Genomic DNA, 17525 nt, shown 5'->3' on the forward strand with positions numbered 1-17525 from the left:
TCTTATGCATGGGCATCCATTCATGATAGTAGAAGAGGAGGGATTTAATTTTGTAATGAAGATGGCAAATATGAATTATGAGAAAATATCCTGGAAGACTATTAAGAAGGAGTGTATGGAAGTGTATGAGGCAGAGAAAAAAAAATTGAAAATTTTGTTAAAAGAGATTAACAAGATTAGTCTTGCCACAGATCTTTGGAAGTCTCAAAACCAAAAAATTGAATACATGGTTATTACTGGGCATTTTATTGACAGTAATTGGAAGCTACAAAAACGAGTCTTGAGTTTTGTGCATGTTCCTCCTCCTCCTCGTGGCGTTGATATAGCATATGCTATTTACAAGTGTTTGAAAGAGTGGGAGATTGAAAATAAAGTTTTTAGTATTTTAGTTGATAATGCTGCATATAATGATGTTTGTATCAGAGTTTTGAAACAAGATTTTTCAAGGAAATTTTTTTTTGTGTGTGGTGGAAAGTTGTTTCATGTGCGTTGTTGTGCTCATATTTTGAACTTATTAGTCCAATATGGTCTTGTTCAGATTAAAGATATCATTGATAATGTGCGTGAAAGTGTCAAATTCATAAATCTGTTTGAGGCTAGACTTCACACTTTTTCTGAAATTGTACAACAATTAGAACTTGGTGAAAAGAGGTTGGTTATTGATTGTCCAACTCGTTGGAACTCCACTTATGACATGTTGTCTTCTGCATTAAAATTCAAAGATGCATTCTCTAGATTTAAAGTTAGAGAACCAACATATGATTGTTTGCCAAGTTTTGATGAATGGGAAAAAGTTGACATGGTGTGTGAGATTTTAGAAGTTTTTAATGCAGTTACTAATATAATTTCTGGGAGTGACTACCCTACTTCTAATTTGTACCTTAGTGAGGTATATAGGGTAAAAGAAGTTCTGGATTTTCATTCTACAAATGAAAATGTTTTCATTAGGACAATGGTTAGTAGAATGAAAGAGAAATTTGAGAAGTATTGGGGTGAATGCAATTTATTGATGGCTGTTGCTTCAGTTTTGGATCCAAGGGTCAAATTAAAGTTGATCGAAATGTGTTTTCCAGTGATATATTCTATGGAGGAAGCTACAATGAATAAAAATTTAGTTCGACGCACCATATATGAGATCTACGATGAATATGTATCCTTATAATATGTGGATATTAGAAATGAAGAGATTGTTTCAAGTACTAGTAGCTCTATGGGTGTTTCCACAAGTCGTAGGCCTTCATCAAGTTCAGGTTGGTCAAAGTTGATGAGTTATATGAAACAAAATGATGTAGTTAATTTACCAAGGTCAGAATTGGAAATTTATCTTGAAGAAGGTGTATATAGTTGTGAGGAAACTTCACAATATGATTTTGATGTTTTAGAATGGTGGAAAGTGAATCATATGAAATTTCGAGTATTATCTAAGATGGCAGCAGACATCCTTGTAATTCCCATATCCACTGTAGCTTCAGAGTCTACATTTAGTGCTGGTGGTAGAGTAATAGACTCATATCGTTCTTCCTTGGCACCAAGTTCAGTTCAAGCTTTGATTTGTGGCAGTGATTGGATTCGGGTTCTTCACGGTGTAAAGAAAAATCAAAAGGTGAATTTCTTTGATCAATTCTTTATTATGATATTTTTTAGTTTTATTTATTAAAATTTTGTTTTATGATTACAGCCTAAGAAGAAGAGTGTAGAGATAATGCTACCAGCTACATGATTTTTCATGTTTCTCTTATCATGGTAATTTTAATATTTTTAACGACATTAAGTAACTAGTAATGGATGAGTATTTTTTTATCTGACAATAACTAATTTTATTTTTTTGTTTTTGTCGTAGGTGGAGATTTTGCTCATGCAGGGATGTATATTATTTTCTAGCATTAAGAGAAACATTTATAGTTTGTGATTTTATAATGGATTTATAGTTTTTATTTGGGTGATTGTAAATTGATAGTGATATTTCATTTAATTTTGTTGTGTTTGATTATTGTATGAAGTTTATTTATAATATTATACAGTGTATGAAGTGTTTAGACTATTTTATGGAGTGTTTATGGAATGTATATATAATTTTATGGAGTGTTTATGGAATGTATAGATAATTTTATGGAGTGTTTATAGAGTATTTACGGAGTATTTATGGAGTGTTTATGGAGTATTTATGGAGTGTTTATGCAGGTATTATGTATATTGATTATGTCCAATTTTAAGTAGAAGTCATGCCGAATTTTATACAGGTATTATATATATAGATTATACTCAATTTTAAGAAGAAGTTATGCTTCAATTCTTATACATGTATTATATATATAGGTTATGCTTAATTTTTTGTAAAGGTCATGTCCAATTTTATGTAAAATGCATGTATAATTTTATATATAATTAATTTGATATATATTTTTTGAAAAATTTTAAATATATGTTGAGGCTCGAGTTCGGGTCGAAGCTCGGCTCGAGCTTGGTTAAGATTTTTGGGCTCGAGCTCGATAACAATTTTAGGCTCTAGACGAGGCTCGGCTCGAAGCTCAACTCGAAATATTTAAATCAAACTCGGCTCAAACATAGGCAGGTTCGGGCTCGATGCCACCCCTAGTCGGACTCAACCTAAATAGTGAAAAACTAGAAACCTGCATAATGCTTAGTTTTAAGTTTGACAATTGCGGTTTTCTTAAGGGCAATTTTATTAATTCACTCGTCCTTTAAAATGCTCGACTGAGTGGTGGGTGTTAGGGTTTCGGATAGAGGAAGGGGTCGGCCGTCCTTTCTTCTCTAGAACTCCAAGGGGCGACCGAGGAGAACACCTAACTCAAACGCTGAAATGGTGAGTAATCTCTTGGATCCGGAGACAAAATTTCAGTTCGATCATCGTCTTCTGGACAATTCGTTGAGAGAGATTTGTTGTTTTTTCTTTTATTTTTGGAAGTCAACGTAAGTTGTTTATTTCAGGGCAAAGGAACGGGAAGTTTTGGTAAGAGGAGGAATAAGACCCACACGCTCTGCGTCCGCTGTGGTCGTCGGAGTTTTCACCTCCAGAAGAGCCGATGCGCTTCCTGCGGTTACCCTGCGAGCCGAATCCGAAAGTGTATGTTGTTAAACTTGTTTATATATATATGTCGAATGTCGATCAATTTCGTATTTTTTGCTCTGTGTCTTTTTTTTTAATCAGTGCATGTGAGTCAGTTTTGTTAAGTTTTCTTTCGGAGAGGTTGATTGTTTCTAGTATGCTTCCACTCGGTGGTGGAATAAGCTCTATTATAGTCTCATTTGTACTTGATCTGCCTTTATTTTCTCTGTTTCATAATGGGTACTTCAGTCAGAAATGTTTTTGGATGAACTTGTTTACGATTGTTTTTGTAGATGCACCAAAATTGTGTGCGCTGTGATTCACCGATTGTAATTCTATTTTTTTTTTTTTTTTGGAAATAAATTTTTTATGAAGATCATGTAGATTTCGTAGTTTTAAACTTAGTGTCTTTTAGAATTTTGTCAATGAACAACGTATTTTTTCCTGTCATGTTGAATGACATAGTAATTCACGCCTTGTGTAGTTTCATTTGTATCTCGTAAAGATATTGTTTTAAAGAGAGGTGTTCTGGTTGAAGATAATTTGAGGGGGCAAGGAACATCTCCCTTTTATGAAGTTATCATTTTAAGAAAGAAAAGGAGCTGCTTAATTAGCTAATGAGGGTTGTATTAAGGTCTTAGAATGGAGAACTGCTTTCTGCTTCTTCACACCATTAGTATCTAAGTTGAGACACTGTTGGTTCTATTTTTCTGAACCTTTGCTTTGTTGTGACATTTTAGCTAACTTCTTTTTGTACATTGCACTGTTTCATCGCTTATTTCTGTCGTCTTTTCTTCTCTCGAGGCATCTTGATATGACCTCTTTCAATCAAAGATTGTTCATGTTTTTTATAAAGAGAAAAAGAGCATGTGGTCTTTATAGTGTTAAAGTTTAGTCTTTTGAGTAACAAGTCGTCTCCTGCCATATTCAATAACAAATGTTTCATGATGCACCTTGAATCTCTGTTATGCTTGCAGTAAAGGCTCCATGGTTCATTGATTTTTATTAGACTTCTCAGCTGTCTATTCTTATATGGCAAAATGTTAATGTTTTAATTTTGATAAAACAGATAACTGGAGCGTCAAGGCAATTAGGAGGAAGACTACAGGAACTGGTAGGATGAGGTATCTTCGTCATGTTTCGAGGAGGTTTAAGAGCTGTTTCAGAGAAGGTGATGATCATTGTTTAAATATGTTGTTTTAAATTTAATAATTCATATGATAGCTGCCTGGCCTATTTCTAATATGGTCCAAATATTCAACAGGAACACAAGCAGCTCCGAGGAAGCATGGTGCAGCTTCATCAAATTAGTCGGCTCTCACTTGGATCTCTTTAAGCAGGAGTTGTGCTGCTTTTTGTCAAATTATGACTCCATTGAACAAGTCGTTTTGTTATTTCTATTGAGAAGGCTCATTATAATGTCTTAATCATTTGGATCTAATTTGAAGTTTTGATACAACTGAATTTCTCTACAATATTGTACTAGTGGACTGCAAGGCAAGCAGGTATGGGATGTTGGAGCATTTTTGTGTTTATCTAGGTATGAAATTGATGGTAGGTTTTTGTGATGTATTTGTTTCAATTTGTGCGTACTATCTTGAGGGGAGGAATACAATGATATACTGTGGATCCTTTGTGTTGGCGTGTCAAGAAAACTTTAGGCTAAGATTTCTTTACAAGCTTGCAAAGTTGTTTGGAAGAATTTGTGTAAGCTATGCTATATGACATAATTTGCTTCATCGAGTTTTTATGTGGTAGATGGATTTTGTTGAATTTTAGGACTCCATGGATTTAGTTCATGTAGAAAAAGAAAAAACACTAATTGGGAGAAAAACACGAGGAAGAAATGGTTATAGACTTATGTACTAACCTTCTCTTTAAAGCTCAATTTATAGATGAATAAAATTGTAATATTATAATAATACCCCTTAAACTTAAATTAATTATATCAATGCCATCTTTATGAGATGATTCTTTATTTACCATTTTGTCATCATTGTATTGGTCTGTGGGCTTTGAGCCCATGTTCTTCATCTCTTGGATGTGTGGGCGTTACTTGGTTTTATGGATTTGAACCCATCTTTTAATACATTTGGACGTGTGAGCCTTTTTTGGTCATGTGGGATTGGGCCCATTTTCTAGTAGCTTTGGTTTGGAGATTTGTTGAACTTTGCTCATTATTTGTAGTATTTCATGGTTCTTTTAGTAGAGGTAGGCTTCACTTTGTGATTGTTGTTGTCAGCATCCATCAAGACTCTTCTTGCATTCACAGGCCATCCCACCTTTTAGACTTATTCAATCTAGTTTTGACAACATTGTGCTACACATTCAAAGGATTTGTCAAACATTCTGAACCAGCTCTAATGGTAGGTCGATTATCATCATCATTGTTATCCACTGATTTATTGTTCTTCTCCATCATTAACTAGGGAGCTTCTATTCTGAAAAATTTTTTTTTGCTCGTCCCCTGTAAATAGATTTCCTAAAGTCTGAATTTTTTCTTGTGATGTTCAAAAGGAAAAAGTCCAAATCTTTCTTTACAGCATCCGAAGGGCTATCAGTAAAAAGGAATGGTGTGGTAGGAGTGAAATTTCAAACATTGCACAGATTTAGCAGACGTATTTGAGAATGATTTTTGCTAATTATGATGGACATAGTAAGCTAATGTCCGTTCATCAGGTATGGGTTCAAAGGCCAAAGCAGAGTTGATTGTGCGATACGAAGTTGAGTATCTATTGACTGCAAAGAATCATAGTTTACAAGTCCAATCACTTGTATTAGGCCTACATTCTGTAGAGAAAGATATTCACTGATAATGGTATCTGGTAAGAATACTCGAGAGCAGTGTCATAGAAGTTGCTGGTAGAGATAAAACCATTTGGTAGAAACTATTGAAATGGGTAGACTCCACCAAAACTATGAATGCTATCCTAGAGGTTGTGTCACTGAGAATTAGCACTCAAGGACAATGGCAGCTTATTTAATAATGTGAAGATTTAATCTATGCAGGAGGAACAAGTTTGTGCAACTACTGTTTGTTCTTTTCAGAAGAACAAACTCAGGGCAAGTTTTGCTCATGGTCTGCGTGCTCGCATTTGATCTTTTATTAGCAAAGACGCCATCGCTTCAGTATGTCCAGGAAATTGAACAGAGAGAAGCAGCCAATCCTTTGTCAAAAACAAGAAAAAAGTAAAAAGGAAGAAATGAATCAGAATCTTAAAAAAAGCAGTAGTACTAAAAGAAATCAGCGTGGAACTTCTCTCCGTTTTCTGTGAATCCACTCAACATAAGTTGCACTAGCCACTTTTTGTATGCCTGACTAAACATGAACCCTAGAAGCCCTTTTAAATTAAGAGTATGTTAGCGCTAGAGAATCAAGGGAGAAAGGATATTTTTTAGAGGAAGTGACAAAAAAGCGCTAATGTGCAGCAAAAGTTAAAAGTGGAAAGTTGATAACCAAGAGAATTCATTTTTACTCGTTTTCTATGAAGAATGAAGGAAAGTGAAATTTCATCGTTCCCCATCAAAATAGGTTCTCTCTCTATGCTTGTCTCCTCCTGTGCTCGCCTCTTCCTGCACTTTCTCAGAGTGTTTATCTTGTTGTGTTCTTGTATTCTTTGTCCTCTCCCTCTTCCTCTCTCCCTCAAGTCTTGTGTTTCTCCCTAGTCTCATTGATGCTCACCATTTTTAATGCTCGTCGCTTATCCCTCTCTTGGTCCATCTCCAATTTCTCTCCCTCTCAACTCTTGGCCCCTCTCTTTCTCTATTATACTTCCACTTTGGTTTTAGATTTCCCTCTCAGCTCTCTCGGCCCCTCTCTTTCTCTCAACCTTTACTCTCATCTCTCAACCCTTCTCAACTGAATTTAATTGAGGTATCCCACTGATTTCACAAGCCCAATTTATGTAAAGTTTTAGGGTTAGCTTTTATTTATTCAAAATTTTATTATTTATTTTTTGTGTGATTGAAAGTTATGGATGGGTTGCTTTATGTGTTTAGGGTTTGCTATTTTTTAGTTTGGTGGTCTAAACCCCTAAACCTTAAACCTGAAACCTTAAACCTTCGACCCTCAACTTTAAACCATATTTTAGGGATCAAGGTAATGATATAAGTGAAAATAAAAATAGTGATGATGGTGATGATTTTATCGATGACGAGGATCAACAAAAAAATACTCAAAAGGGAACATGCAACACAATCCGCAAAATCATCTTATTTTTTATATTTATTAGCAACTCAAATGTGGAAAAATTATTCATTATTGTATTTTAATAAAACTAAACATTTATGTTGTATTTTACAGGTACTAACTTTAAGTGTTTTATATTAAATATTAAAATAAATTTGACTTGTGTAATTTTTGTTAGAAGATGAGTTCAAACTCACATGTCCATGGAAGAAAGCTCACACGTCCAAGATGTAGCATATTGTTAAATAAGAAGACTTATCATAAAGATGACATAGAGATGTAATTACTTGTCTATTTATGTCTCTTATTTTCTAATGTTGTAGCTCTAAGGGCATTATAAAAATTATAAATATAAGCCTTTATCTAAGAGGTAGAACATTAAGTTCTTTCCTCACTTCTCAATCTCGTCCAAATTCTCCTCTCCCTTCTCTTCGAATCCAATCTCTAAAGACTCTCTCCTTTCTCTCTTCTTCTTTTCTTCCTCTCCTTCTTCTCCTTCTCCCCTCTCTCTTTGGTTCGAGATCAGTATGAAGGAGTCCTAAATTCTACAAGGTATCAAAGCTAAGGATTTAAGACTCCCACATTGAAGTCATTCTTAAGTACGTTTGAAGGTTTCATGTAAGGTGCTCTTGAAGGTAGAGATTCAACCATGGAAAGATCAATGATTTTTGATTATTTGTTCCCATACTCTCATACTATGTACCGAGTCTTTAATCTCTATATTACATCAAGAAACTAATGGCTTTCATATGAGAAGTTGTGAGAACTGATGAATTTATGAAAAAGAGAAATACTTCATTGACCTCATTAACTTTTCATTATAACCAAAGTACATGAACCTCTATTTATAATAGAGGAAGGTAGTAGAGTCCAATTACAATAAAACTACCATTGTCCCAATTACACCCAAACTCTAACACATAAAGATAAGTCCTAGCATAATTAAATAACTCAATATAGATAAAAGATAAACATAACTATATTAGAACTCTTCTAGGATGTGATCATAAGATAAATATGCCTTTGTGAGTCCTTTTTGATCTTCCAACTTATGTGATAAAGATTCCAACTAATGGTAATCATGGTGGGTCCTACTTCTTATGTGTTTGGGCCCATCTTGTGGGCCTTCCTTGGTCGTGTGACCCATCTTATAATACTCTTAGATATGTGGGTCTTCCTTTGTCGTGTGGGCTTGAGCCTATCTTCCAACACTCCCCCTCAAGCTGGGGGTGAGAGAACAACATGAACTTCCAGCATGTCGCAAATGATGTATAAAATATTTTTGTATAAAATGACACATCTTCCAATATGCCTTCATCTTTCAACACCCCCCCTCACGCTATTGTGCCCTTCCATGAGGCCCTGCTGACATAATATAAGTGAGAGTAAGAATCACCCCTAGCCAGTAAGACATTGCTCCATACTCCAGTTCTAATGCTGGATGTAGGGCACACTCCGTCTTCTGTAGGTAGTGTGTCTATCGGCATTGATCTGAAGTGTCCATCACCGTGTCCCTCCACCGGACAATGACTCTCAGGTGGTAGGAGTAATAAAAGCCATTACAGGGGGAGTTGTGGGTTTATTTATAATGGTGTCCCAATCTGGACACCAATTCTCATGGTATTTCAATCGTGATATTTTTGAGAGTTAAATTTATCATGGTGTCCCAATCCGGGCATCGACTCTCTTGGTGTCCCAATCATGATATTTTTGAGAGTCAAATAAATTATGGTATGAGAAAAGGTACTGAGGCTACCTCTTATTCAATAATAATGTCTCATCGAAAGAGACATAATAGCAGCAACTGTAATGTAACACGACCATCTTCCAACACATATAACACGAACCAAAATAATAAACCTTGTAAAAGAACCCATAAAATAATCTGATATAAAAATTTCTTCTTAGATGCACAAACTTCATTTGTGCTCCCCCTTTCTTGAATATTTTGGTCACATAAAAACTTCTCTACAACATATGGAATAAAATACCTCTTCCTTGTACTTCTTCTACTTCTCCCCCTCAAGCAGAGAGGTAATGGTAGTGATCCCAGTTTGAACCAAATATCATAGACGTAGCCATAAGCCCATATAACAGAGATGTATAGATAAGCCCTCAAAGAAGGGAGAAGTGAGATATTTTTCTGATGTATCAACTCAAAAAGTAACACAAAACAATGGGTATAAATTCGGATTTTTCAATTCAACAGAATACCAACATGACATTTGAGTCTTCTAATGCGAATATATATTTAAATATAGATCAGATTGACATAAAATTTTCTCCTTATGAAACTAGGCTTAAATAAATTTAATCTAAGTATAACTTCTCTTCATAAAATATAGTTATCATTAGATAAATAATCTGATATATTTCGGTCTTTGTTATCTAGCCGAACTAAGCACTGTTTTTTTTCCAGCATGATAATTGACTCTTCCAAGATCAATATCTCCTTATATAAAAATAATAATGAGAATTGGTTGAATAGGTAAGAAAATAGACTTACATATCTTTCTTTTGATATATAATTCTCCATATAAAGTCTCTTTCTTGATAGCATAAAATACCTCAGATGTTGAAACTTTCTATTGCTGCTCGAACCTCTTTTTCAATCTGACCTTTGCTGCTTCCAATATAGATTTCTATTTGTAGATAAGTCTGATAAAAAATTGGTTGAATAGGTAAAATAATATACTTACAGATATTTATTTTGACATATATTTCTCCATATAAAGTCTAGTTTTTGATAACATAAAATACCTCGAAATCGAAACCTTTCTGCTATTGCTCAAACCATTTTGCAATCTGACCTTCGTTCATTCAAATATCGATATCTTCTTTTAGATAAATCTGATTGAAAACATTCATTTTTCTTTGGAAAGTAGACTGAAATATCTTTCCGTCAATATATAATTTGCAGTATGAAAATCTCAGTATAGATGTGAAAATTGCAAAGAAAACTACTGGTGTAGGGACTAAAAAAATAACTACGAACGTAGACTAAGGGTTTAAGGTTTAGAGAAAAGGATCTTATTATCTCTGTGGGTTGACCAAGTCAACTCACATAACCTTCTTTGATACCATGTTGAATTTATGAAAAAGAGAAATACTTCATTGACTTCATTAACTTATCATTTTAATCAGAGTACATGAACCTCTATTTATAATAGAGGAAGGTAGTAGAGTCCAATTTCAATAAAACTACCATTGTCCCAATTACACCCAAACTCTAACACTTACAAATAATTCCTAGCATAATTAAATAACTCAATATAGATAAAATAAAAATATAATTCAAATTAGAACTATTCTAGGATATGACCATAAGATAAAGATGCCTTTGTGAGTACTTCTTGATCTTCCAACTTATTTGATAAGGATTCCAACTTGTCGTAATCATGGTGGGTCCTACTTCTTATGTGCTTGGGCCCATCTTGTGGGCCTTCCTTGGTCGTGTGACCCATCTTATAATACTCTTAGATATGTGGGCCTTCTTTGGTCGTGTGGGCTTGAGACTATCTTCCAAAAAAAACTAATACTTTTTTTTAAAGGATATTATGACCTTGATCTTCTTGAACTCAAATATTGCAAGTTTGATCAAAATCGGTTGCCTACAAGGTTATGAAGACCTATTGATTATGAAGTTGATGGTTATATGATGGAATAATGATACAAGACTTGCATGAGACTTAGCTTTATCTCTCATTATTCAAGACCAATAATTTACTTGATTTTTTTAAATTAAATCCAATTGTTTTATGATTTATGGTATTCAGATTCTCCAAACATAAAGAAATTGTTTGTGAGACTTTTCCGAGCTCAAAGAGTAGTTAGTTTTGGTGATTTATGAATTTTAGAAATTGCTAATTCTTTCTCCAAACCTTTAAGACTTACAAACAAGTTCATTACTTAAAGGATTGTTTTTTGGAAATGAATAAGGGAAATGTGTCTTTTTAAGTGATAAATATGACACCTATCATAAGGAAAAGTTACACCAAGGTTGGATGAAGAACTATCCACGAGTTCTTGAGTTTTTGAAGAAAAAAAGGATTTGAATTTATATTGAATGAGTAATTAATTTACTCCACTTAAGTCATGATTTTTAGTGTCTTTGAAGCCTGATTTAGTGGCTAATATAGTGGATAAAAACTTATTCTTTTTTGAAAGTGGCTGGTATTTTAAAGAAGATTGTTCAAATTTGATAAAGAAAAGAGTTTTAAAATTTAAACTATGGGTTTTTCTGCAAACATGAGCCTCCCAAGATTGAGATCTCAATTTGAATACAAGTACGAATTGTTTTGAACCCTTAGAAGTCCCTCTTGGGTTAAAATTTGGATTCGGAGGAAAATTCCCTTACTCAGGTTACCTGTTGTTTTGGACAGCATATCATTGCTTTAAGTGGTTCTCAAGCTTCACAAAGTGACCTAACTTCAGTCCAATTAGCTCTTAAATAGTGGAATATAGCAAATGGTGCCATCTAAATTGAGATTTTAGTTTGATTGGATCTCAATTGGAATTACAATTCTCGTTTGTGCTTTGTTAAGCATTTGTTAAATTAAGATGGTTGAAGAGAATACAACTAGCAAGAGTGACATACTCAAAATCCAATTATCTTAGTTGGTTTCAATCGGTTAGAAGCTTTCTTATTACTTGAGACCTTCTCGGTCAATTTACTACTATTCCCTTGTGGAAACTTGTTGGAAGCTTCATTGCAAACCGGAATGGGTTATGATTACTCCAACCTCCGTTACCAATGATAAACGGGAAGAAAAGGCTGAATCACAAATCGGGAAGATGACTCTCACTCATGAAGACTGAAACATTTCAGAAAATGAAGTTATTCATGCGGTGTTCCCTTACATCTTTACCTACGGTTGCTACCACTATTGCTTTGTATACTTTCTTCCACTTCCTCATCTTCATCTTGGATAATAGACTTCGGGGCCTCCAAGTATCTCTCAGGTTACAAACATATGCTAAATGTTTTTTCTCCATGTATTTCCGATAAGTTTGTTACTATAGTTAATGATACCCAAACCAAAGTACTTGGAAATGAATTATCTTCTATCACACACTCTATAGCACTTGGAGATGTCCTATTTGTTCCTCAATTGTCTTTAAACTTACTCTCGGTAAGTTAACTCACAAAACATTTAATTGCCCTGTCACCTTTTCACTATCTTTTTGTGTTATTCAGGATCTAACAACGAAGCGGCTGATTGGTGGAGGCCATTAAAAAAATGGGTTTGTATTACTTGGACTTGCCTTTGTTAGCTGCACTTTCATCCTCCATCTGAGGTGCAACTCTGGCACAACTGACTAGGCCATCCTCCTACATCTTCTCTTCAACATTTATTTTCTTCTTTAAATTTTTTGTTTACTTTAAATTGTGTTTGTCAGTAAAGCAAACACCAGAGGAGTATATATGCTCCTCTCCCTACTAATAAGAGTATTCCTCCCTTTTCTATAGTACACTCTAATGTATGGGAACCTTCGAGTAACGCCAATATTTCTCAAGTTAAATATTTTATTATTTTTGTTGATGATTTTACCCAAGTTACTTGGTTAATCTATATAAAGAAAGATCTGAAATATTTACTATTTTTAAGGCCTTCCATGCTATGATATTAACCCAATTACCTTTGAGTGTCTCCAATATTTCTCAAGTTAAATATTTTGTTACTTTTTTGATGATTTTACCTAGGTTACTTGGTTATATCTATTTATAGAAAGATCTGAAATATTTACTATCTTTAAGGCCTTTCATCTTATGGTATTAACCCAATTTGGCAAGAAAATTCAAGTACTTAGGTCTGATATTTCTAAAGAGTGCTCGTCTAGTGAGTTTCAGTAATTTTCTCAAGATAATGGCATTGTCAAAAGAAAGAACCGTCATCTCCTTGAGGTTGCCTAGTGCCTCCTCTACTCCATGAAGGTACCCTATTTTTATTGGCCTCATGCCATACTTACGACATGTTTCTTTATCAATAGGTCACTTTCATCTGTACCTGGTCATAAGACTCCATATTCTGTATTATTTCCTAGTGAAGACCCATTTTATCTTCCCGTAAAGGTCTTTGGGTGTGCTTGTTTTGTCCATCTCACATCTCCTCATAAAAGTAAACTTGCTCCTTGTTCTATGAAGTGCATTTCTTATGTTACTCTCGCACCCAAAAAAGTGATGTGTGTAACAATCCTACCCTTCGGCGGTTACTTGTGGATGTGACCTTTTTTTAGGATAGCTCATTCTATTCCTCAAATGATGCTCCTTTGGGTCTTTCATTTGCTCCTACCACTTCTCGTCCATTTGTGCCCTTTAATGTCAATGTCACTCTGCCCCTCGAATCATCGATTGACAGTACACCCATGGAGTTTTTGGATCCTACCAAGGTAAGTCCTCCCCCTATTCCATTTGGTCCACAGTTTGATACTTGGCCCATTGCTCTAAGAAAAGAACCTCATACTTTCACTACTTCTCATCCTATCTCCAACTTTACGTTTCACCATCGGTTGTCTTCCACATGTTATCAGTTCCTTGCCTCTCTTTCTTCCATCTCTATTTCGTAATCCTATCAGGAGGCCCTAAAACATCCAGGGTGGAAGGAGGTTATGGATGAGGAAATCCAAGCCTTATATGAAAATCAGACATTGAACTTAGCACCGCTTTCGACAAGTAAGAAATCGGTGGGTTGTAAATGACTTTTCACCGTTAAATATAATCCGGAAGGGTCCATTGTTTGCCTTAAGGCCTGGCTTGTCTCTAAAGGGTACACTCATTGTTATGGAGTGGATTATGAGGACACCTTCTTTCCTATTGCCAAGTTAAATTCGGTACGTATTCTATTATCACTTGTCGCTAACTCTTCATGGTCCGTCTATCAACTCGATGTAAAAAATTCTTTCTTAAATAGTGATATACGCAAGGAAATTTATATAATTCAACCACCTGGTTTTGTGGTTGAGGGGAAGTCCATATGCCACTTAAAGAAGTCATTATATGGGCTTAAATAGTCCCCTCGGGCCTGGTTTGATAAATTTAGTGAAACACTACTACAATTTGGATTTCATCGGTGCTCAGTAGATCATTCGATGTTTATTAAGTATACCTCGAAAGGAAAGATATTATTGGTTGTGTATGTTTATGATATTGTCTTAACCGACAATGGTGCGAATAACATACAAGAGGTCAAAAATATGATATGTCATGAATTTAAAACTAAACATCTTGGATTTTTAAATTATTTTCTAGGTATAGAAGCTCTTCAATCCAAGTATGGGATAATATTATCTCAAAAGAAGTATGACTTGGACCTCCTCGAAGAAGCGAGAATGATGGGATGCCACCCAAATGACACAGCTATGGATGAAAATATTAGATTCTGTGCAAGTTCTAGAGAAGATATTGATATTGGCAAATATCAAAGACTTGTGGGCAAACTTATCTACCTCATGGTAACTAGGCAAGACATATCATATACCGTAAGTATGGTGAGTTAGTACATGCATAAACAACAACTTACCCATGGCAAGCCTTGGAAATGATATTACAATACTTAAATGGAGCTCCCCAGGAAGAAGACTACTTTATAAGAAAAATAGCCACTTCAACATAGAAGGTTTTTTAGACGCAGATTGGACTAGATCACCTAATGATAGGAAGTCCACTTTTGGAAATTGTATTCTTGTTGGAGGGAACATGGTTACATGGAGAAGCAAGAAATAAAATGTGGTTGCGAGATCTAGTGCCAAAGTACAATACAAGGATATGACTTACGTAGTTAGTGAATGCCTATGGATCATGTCCCTTCTTACCGAACTAGGATTTTATAAAGGAGGTTCTGTGGGTCTATATTGTGATAACCAAGCAGCTATTCATATCACTTCGAATCCGGTCTTCCATGAAAGGACCAAACATATTGAGGTGGACTACCACTTTATGCGGGAGAAATTTCAAGTGGGTATAATCTCCCTAAAACTCATTTCATCACTAGAACAAGTAGTAGATATTTTACTAAACTGGTTATGGCTAAGATCCTATCTTTTATATGTGGCAAGGTGGGTATTTATGATGTTTTCTTTCCTCCAGCTTCAAGGGGAAATTTAGAAGATGGGTTTAAGCTCACACGTCCTAGGAAGAAAACCTACATGTCAAAGAGGTGGCATATTGGTACATGTTGGAAGATGGGGTCAAGCCCACGAGCTCAAGACAAGAAGCCCACACGTCAAAGGAGTAGCATACGTGTAAAATATGGTACTTTCCAAAAAGATGGCATAGAAGTGTAAATATGTGTTCCTTTTATGTCTTTTGTTTTATCAAGTTGTAGCCCTAAGGGTATTGTAAAACTATAAATAAAGGCATTGGCTAAGAGGTAGGGCATTGGAGCACTCTCCTCTATTTCCACAAATTCATCCAGCCCTCATCTTTCTTTTTGACGCAACCCTCTTCTCCCTTAATCCAAACTCTCTTCTTCCACGTTCTTCTTCTTCTCTTCTCCTTCTCTCTTCTTCTTCTTCTTCTTCTTTCTTGTTGATCTAAAGTTCCTTTCATGAGATCCTAAATTCTACATGGTATCAGAGCAAAGAGTTTAGGATCTCTTCATGGAGTTATTATGAAATCTGTTCAAGAAGCTGTAAAAGGAGTTCAGTCAAAAAGAGATAAGTTCATTATCTTCTTATGTACGTTTTTTTTTTTGTTTCCTTTTCTTATTTACATACTCCTTTTTACTGTTTTTCTTTACTTCTTGAATTTTGAGTCACATCAAGTCAAGATAAATCTTTATATGTTGTAAAGATTTATTACTATGACTAAATTGATGTTATAATATTGACTCCTTGTAAATCAATTACAAGAGTGATCAAGATCATTTGCTGTTTGCATCTTATTAAGATTGATGGGTGAAATTCAATTACCTTTATGTAATTTGGATCCATCTCATTTGAGGTAGAATTCCAGCACATGTTGCTGTATCTTCTCCTACTTTAGGTTGCTCATGGGTTTGTGTTGTGTTGTTGGATGCCCATTACATGTTTGATGAAATGCCAACAGCCATTTACCCTTTGTAGTTCCCTTTTTTTTTAACTTCAACAATTGAATTTTTTTCTTATGTTGAAGTCTCCCATGAGCTGAAGATAAATCTCTTCCAAGTGTCTTGGTTTGTCATTAAATCTTCTCTAAATTTTTGTCTATTGCTCATTTGTGTTGGAGTTTGGATTAAGGCCTAATCGGTTGCATCTACTTTCTTATCTTTGTTCTTATGAATACAAGAGAAGTTGAGTGATGGCTGGATGTTATTATCACTTTCTAAAGGCACAAATTTGTTGATAATTTGGTGCTTGCCCTTGTGAAGGAAATTTGTTCTTGTTCTCTTTTGTTGGTGATTGATTTGGTCTACGGGTTCTTCAAATTACATAGAGTAATTGTTCTTTGAAGAAGGCCTTTTCTCTTGACCTCCATATTTTACTTGCCTCATCATGGAGATTGGATACAATAGTAATAAGAGTGATATACTCCGTATTACTACAATTCCACTTAGAGGTCTCTCCAATTACACGAGCTGGTCACAATCAGTTTGGAGGGTTCTTATTACTCGTGACCTCTTGAGCCACGATGTTAACTTTCCTCCTCCGATTGATGATGAAGATGCGTCCTACCACAAGTGGGTTAAGGATGATAACATGGTGATAAGTTGGCTCATTAATAGCATGGAAGAGCAAGTGGCCAACAATGTGGTCCACTTGGAAACCGCCAAGAACATATGGGACACTTGTGCCAAGCTTTACTCAAGCACTGCTTCATTACAAAAAATATATGATGTCTTACAAAACATGCTGCATACGAAACATGGAGATTATATTCACGAATTTTTGGCACGGTTTCGCGGTCTTCTTCAAAAATGGAAACTATCTCAGCCATATTCCACTGATATTGCCGTTCGAGAACGACAAAGAGAAGCTTTGGCAGCAGCCATTTGCTTATCGAATATTAAACCATACCTTGAGGTGGCCAAAACTCAACTTCTAAGTTCTTCTGCTCTTCCATCCTTCGATGATATTAGTGCTACATTACATAGGATACCAAATCCATCCCCTCCTTCCCCTATTGATGCTCCATCGATGATGTTCTCTGGCAATCGGGGAACATCTTTTTCATCCTGAGGACGGGGTAGAAATATGAGAGGGGGTCGAACTATGAGAGGGGCTGAAAATAGAGGTGGTAGAATGGGTCAGAATTCTTTTCGTACTAAGCCTCAACTTTGCACTTATTGTGGC

General features: G+C 35.2%; 1 protein-coding gene across 1 annotated transcript; it reads left to right on the plus strand.

The window, feature by feature from the left end:
- Positions 1-2713: 2713 nt before the first annotated feature.
- LOC137962651 (large ribosomal subunit protein eL37z) lies at positions 2714-4696 on the plus strand. Its single transcript, XM_068809651.1, has 4 exons — positions 2714-2824; positions 2950-3085; positions 4137-4238; positions 4332-4696. The coding sequence occupies exons 1-4, from the start codon at positions 2822-2824 to the stop codon at positions 4376-4378; spliced, it is 288 nt and encodes a 95-aa protein (XP_068665752.1). The 5' UTR covers positions 2714-2821; the 3' UTR covers positions 4379-4696.
- Positions 4697-17525: the final 12829 nt, after the last annotated feature.

This window comes from Aristolochia californica, unplaced genomic scaffold, assembly GCF_029961685.1.
Source record: "Aristolochia californica isolate CCGP_79_NKW_82.1479 unplaced genomic scaffold, dmAriCali1.0.hap1 SCAF_4, whole genome shotgun sequence".
Lineage (NCBI taxonomy): Eukaryota > Viridiplantae > Streptophyta > Magnoliopsida > Piperales > Aristolochiaceae > Aristolochia > Aristolochia californica.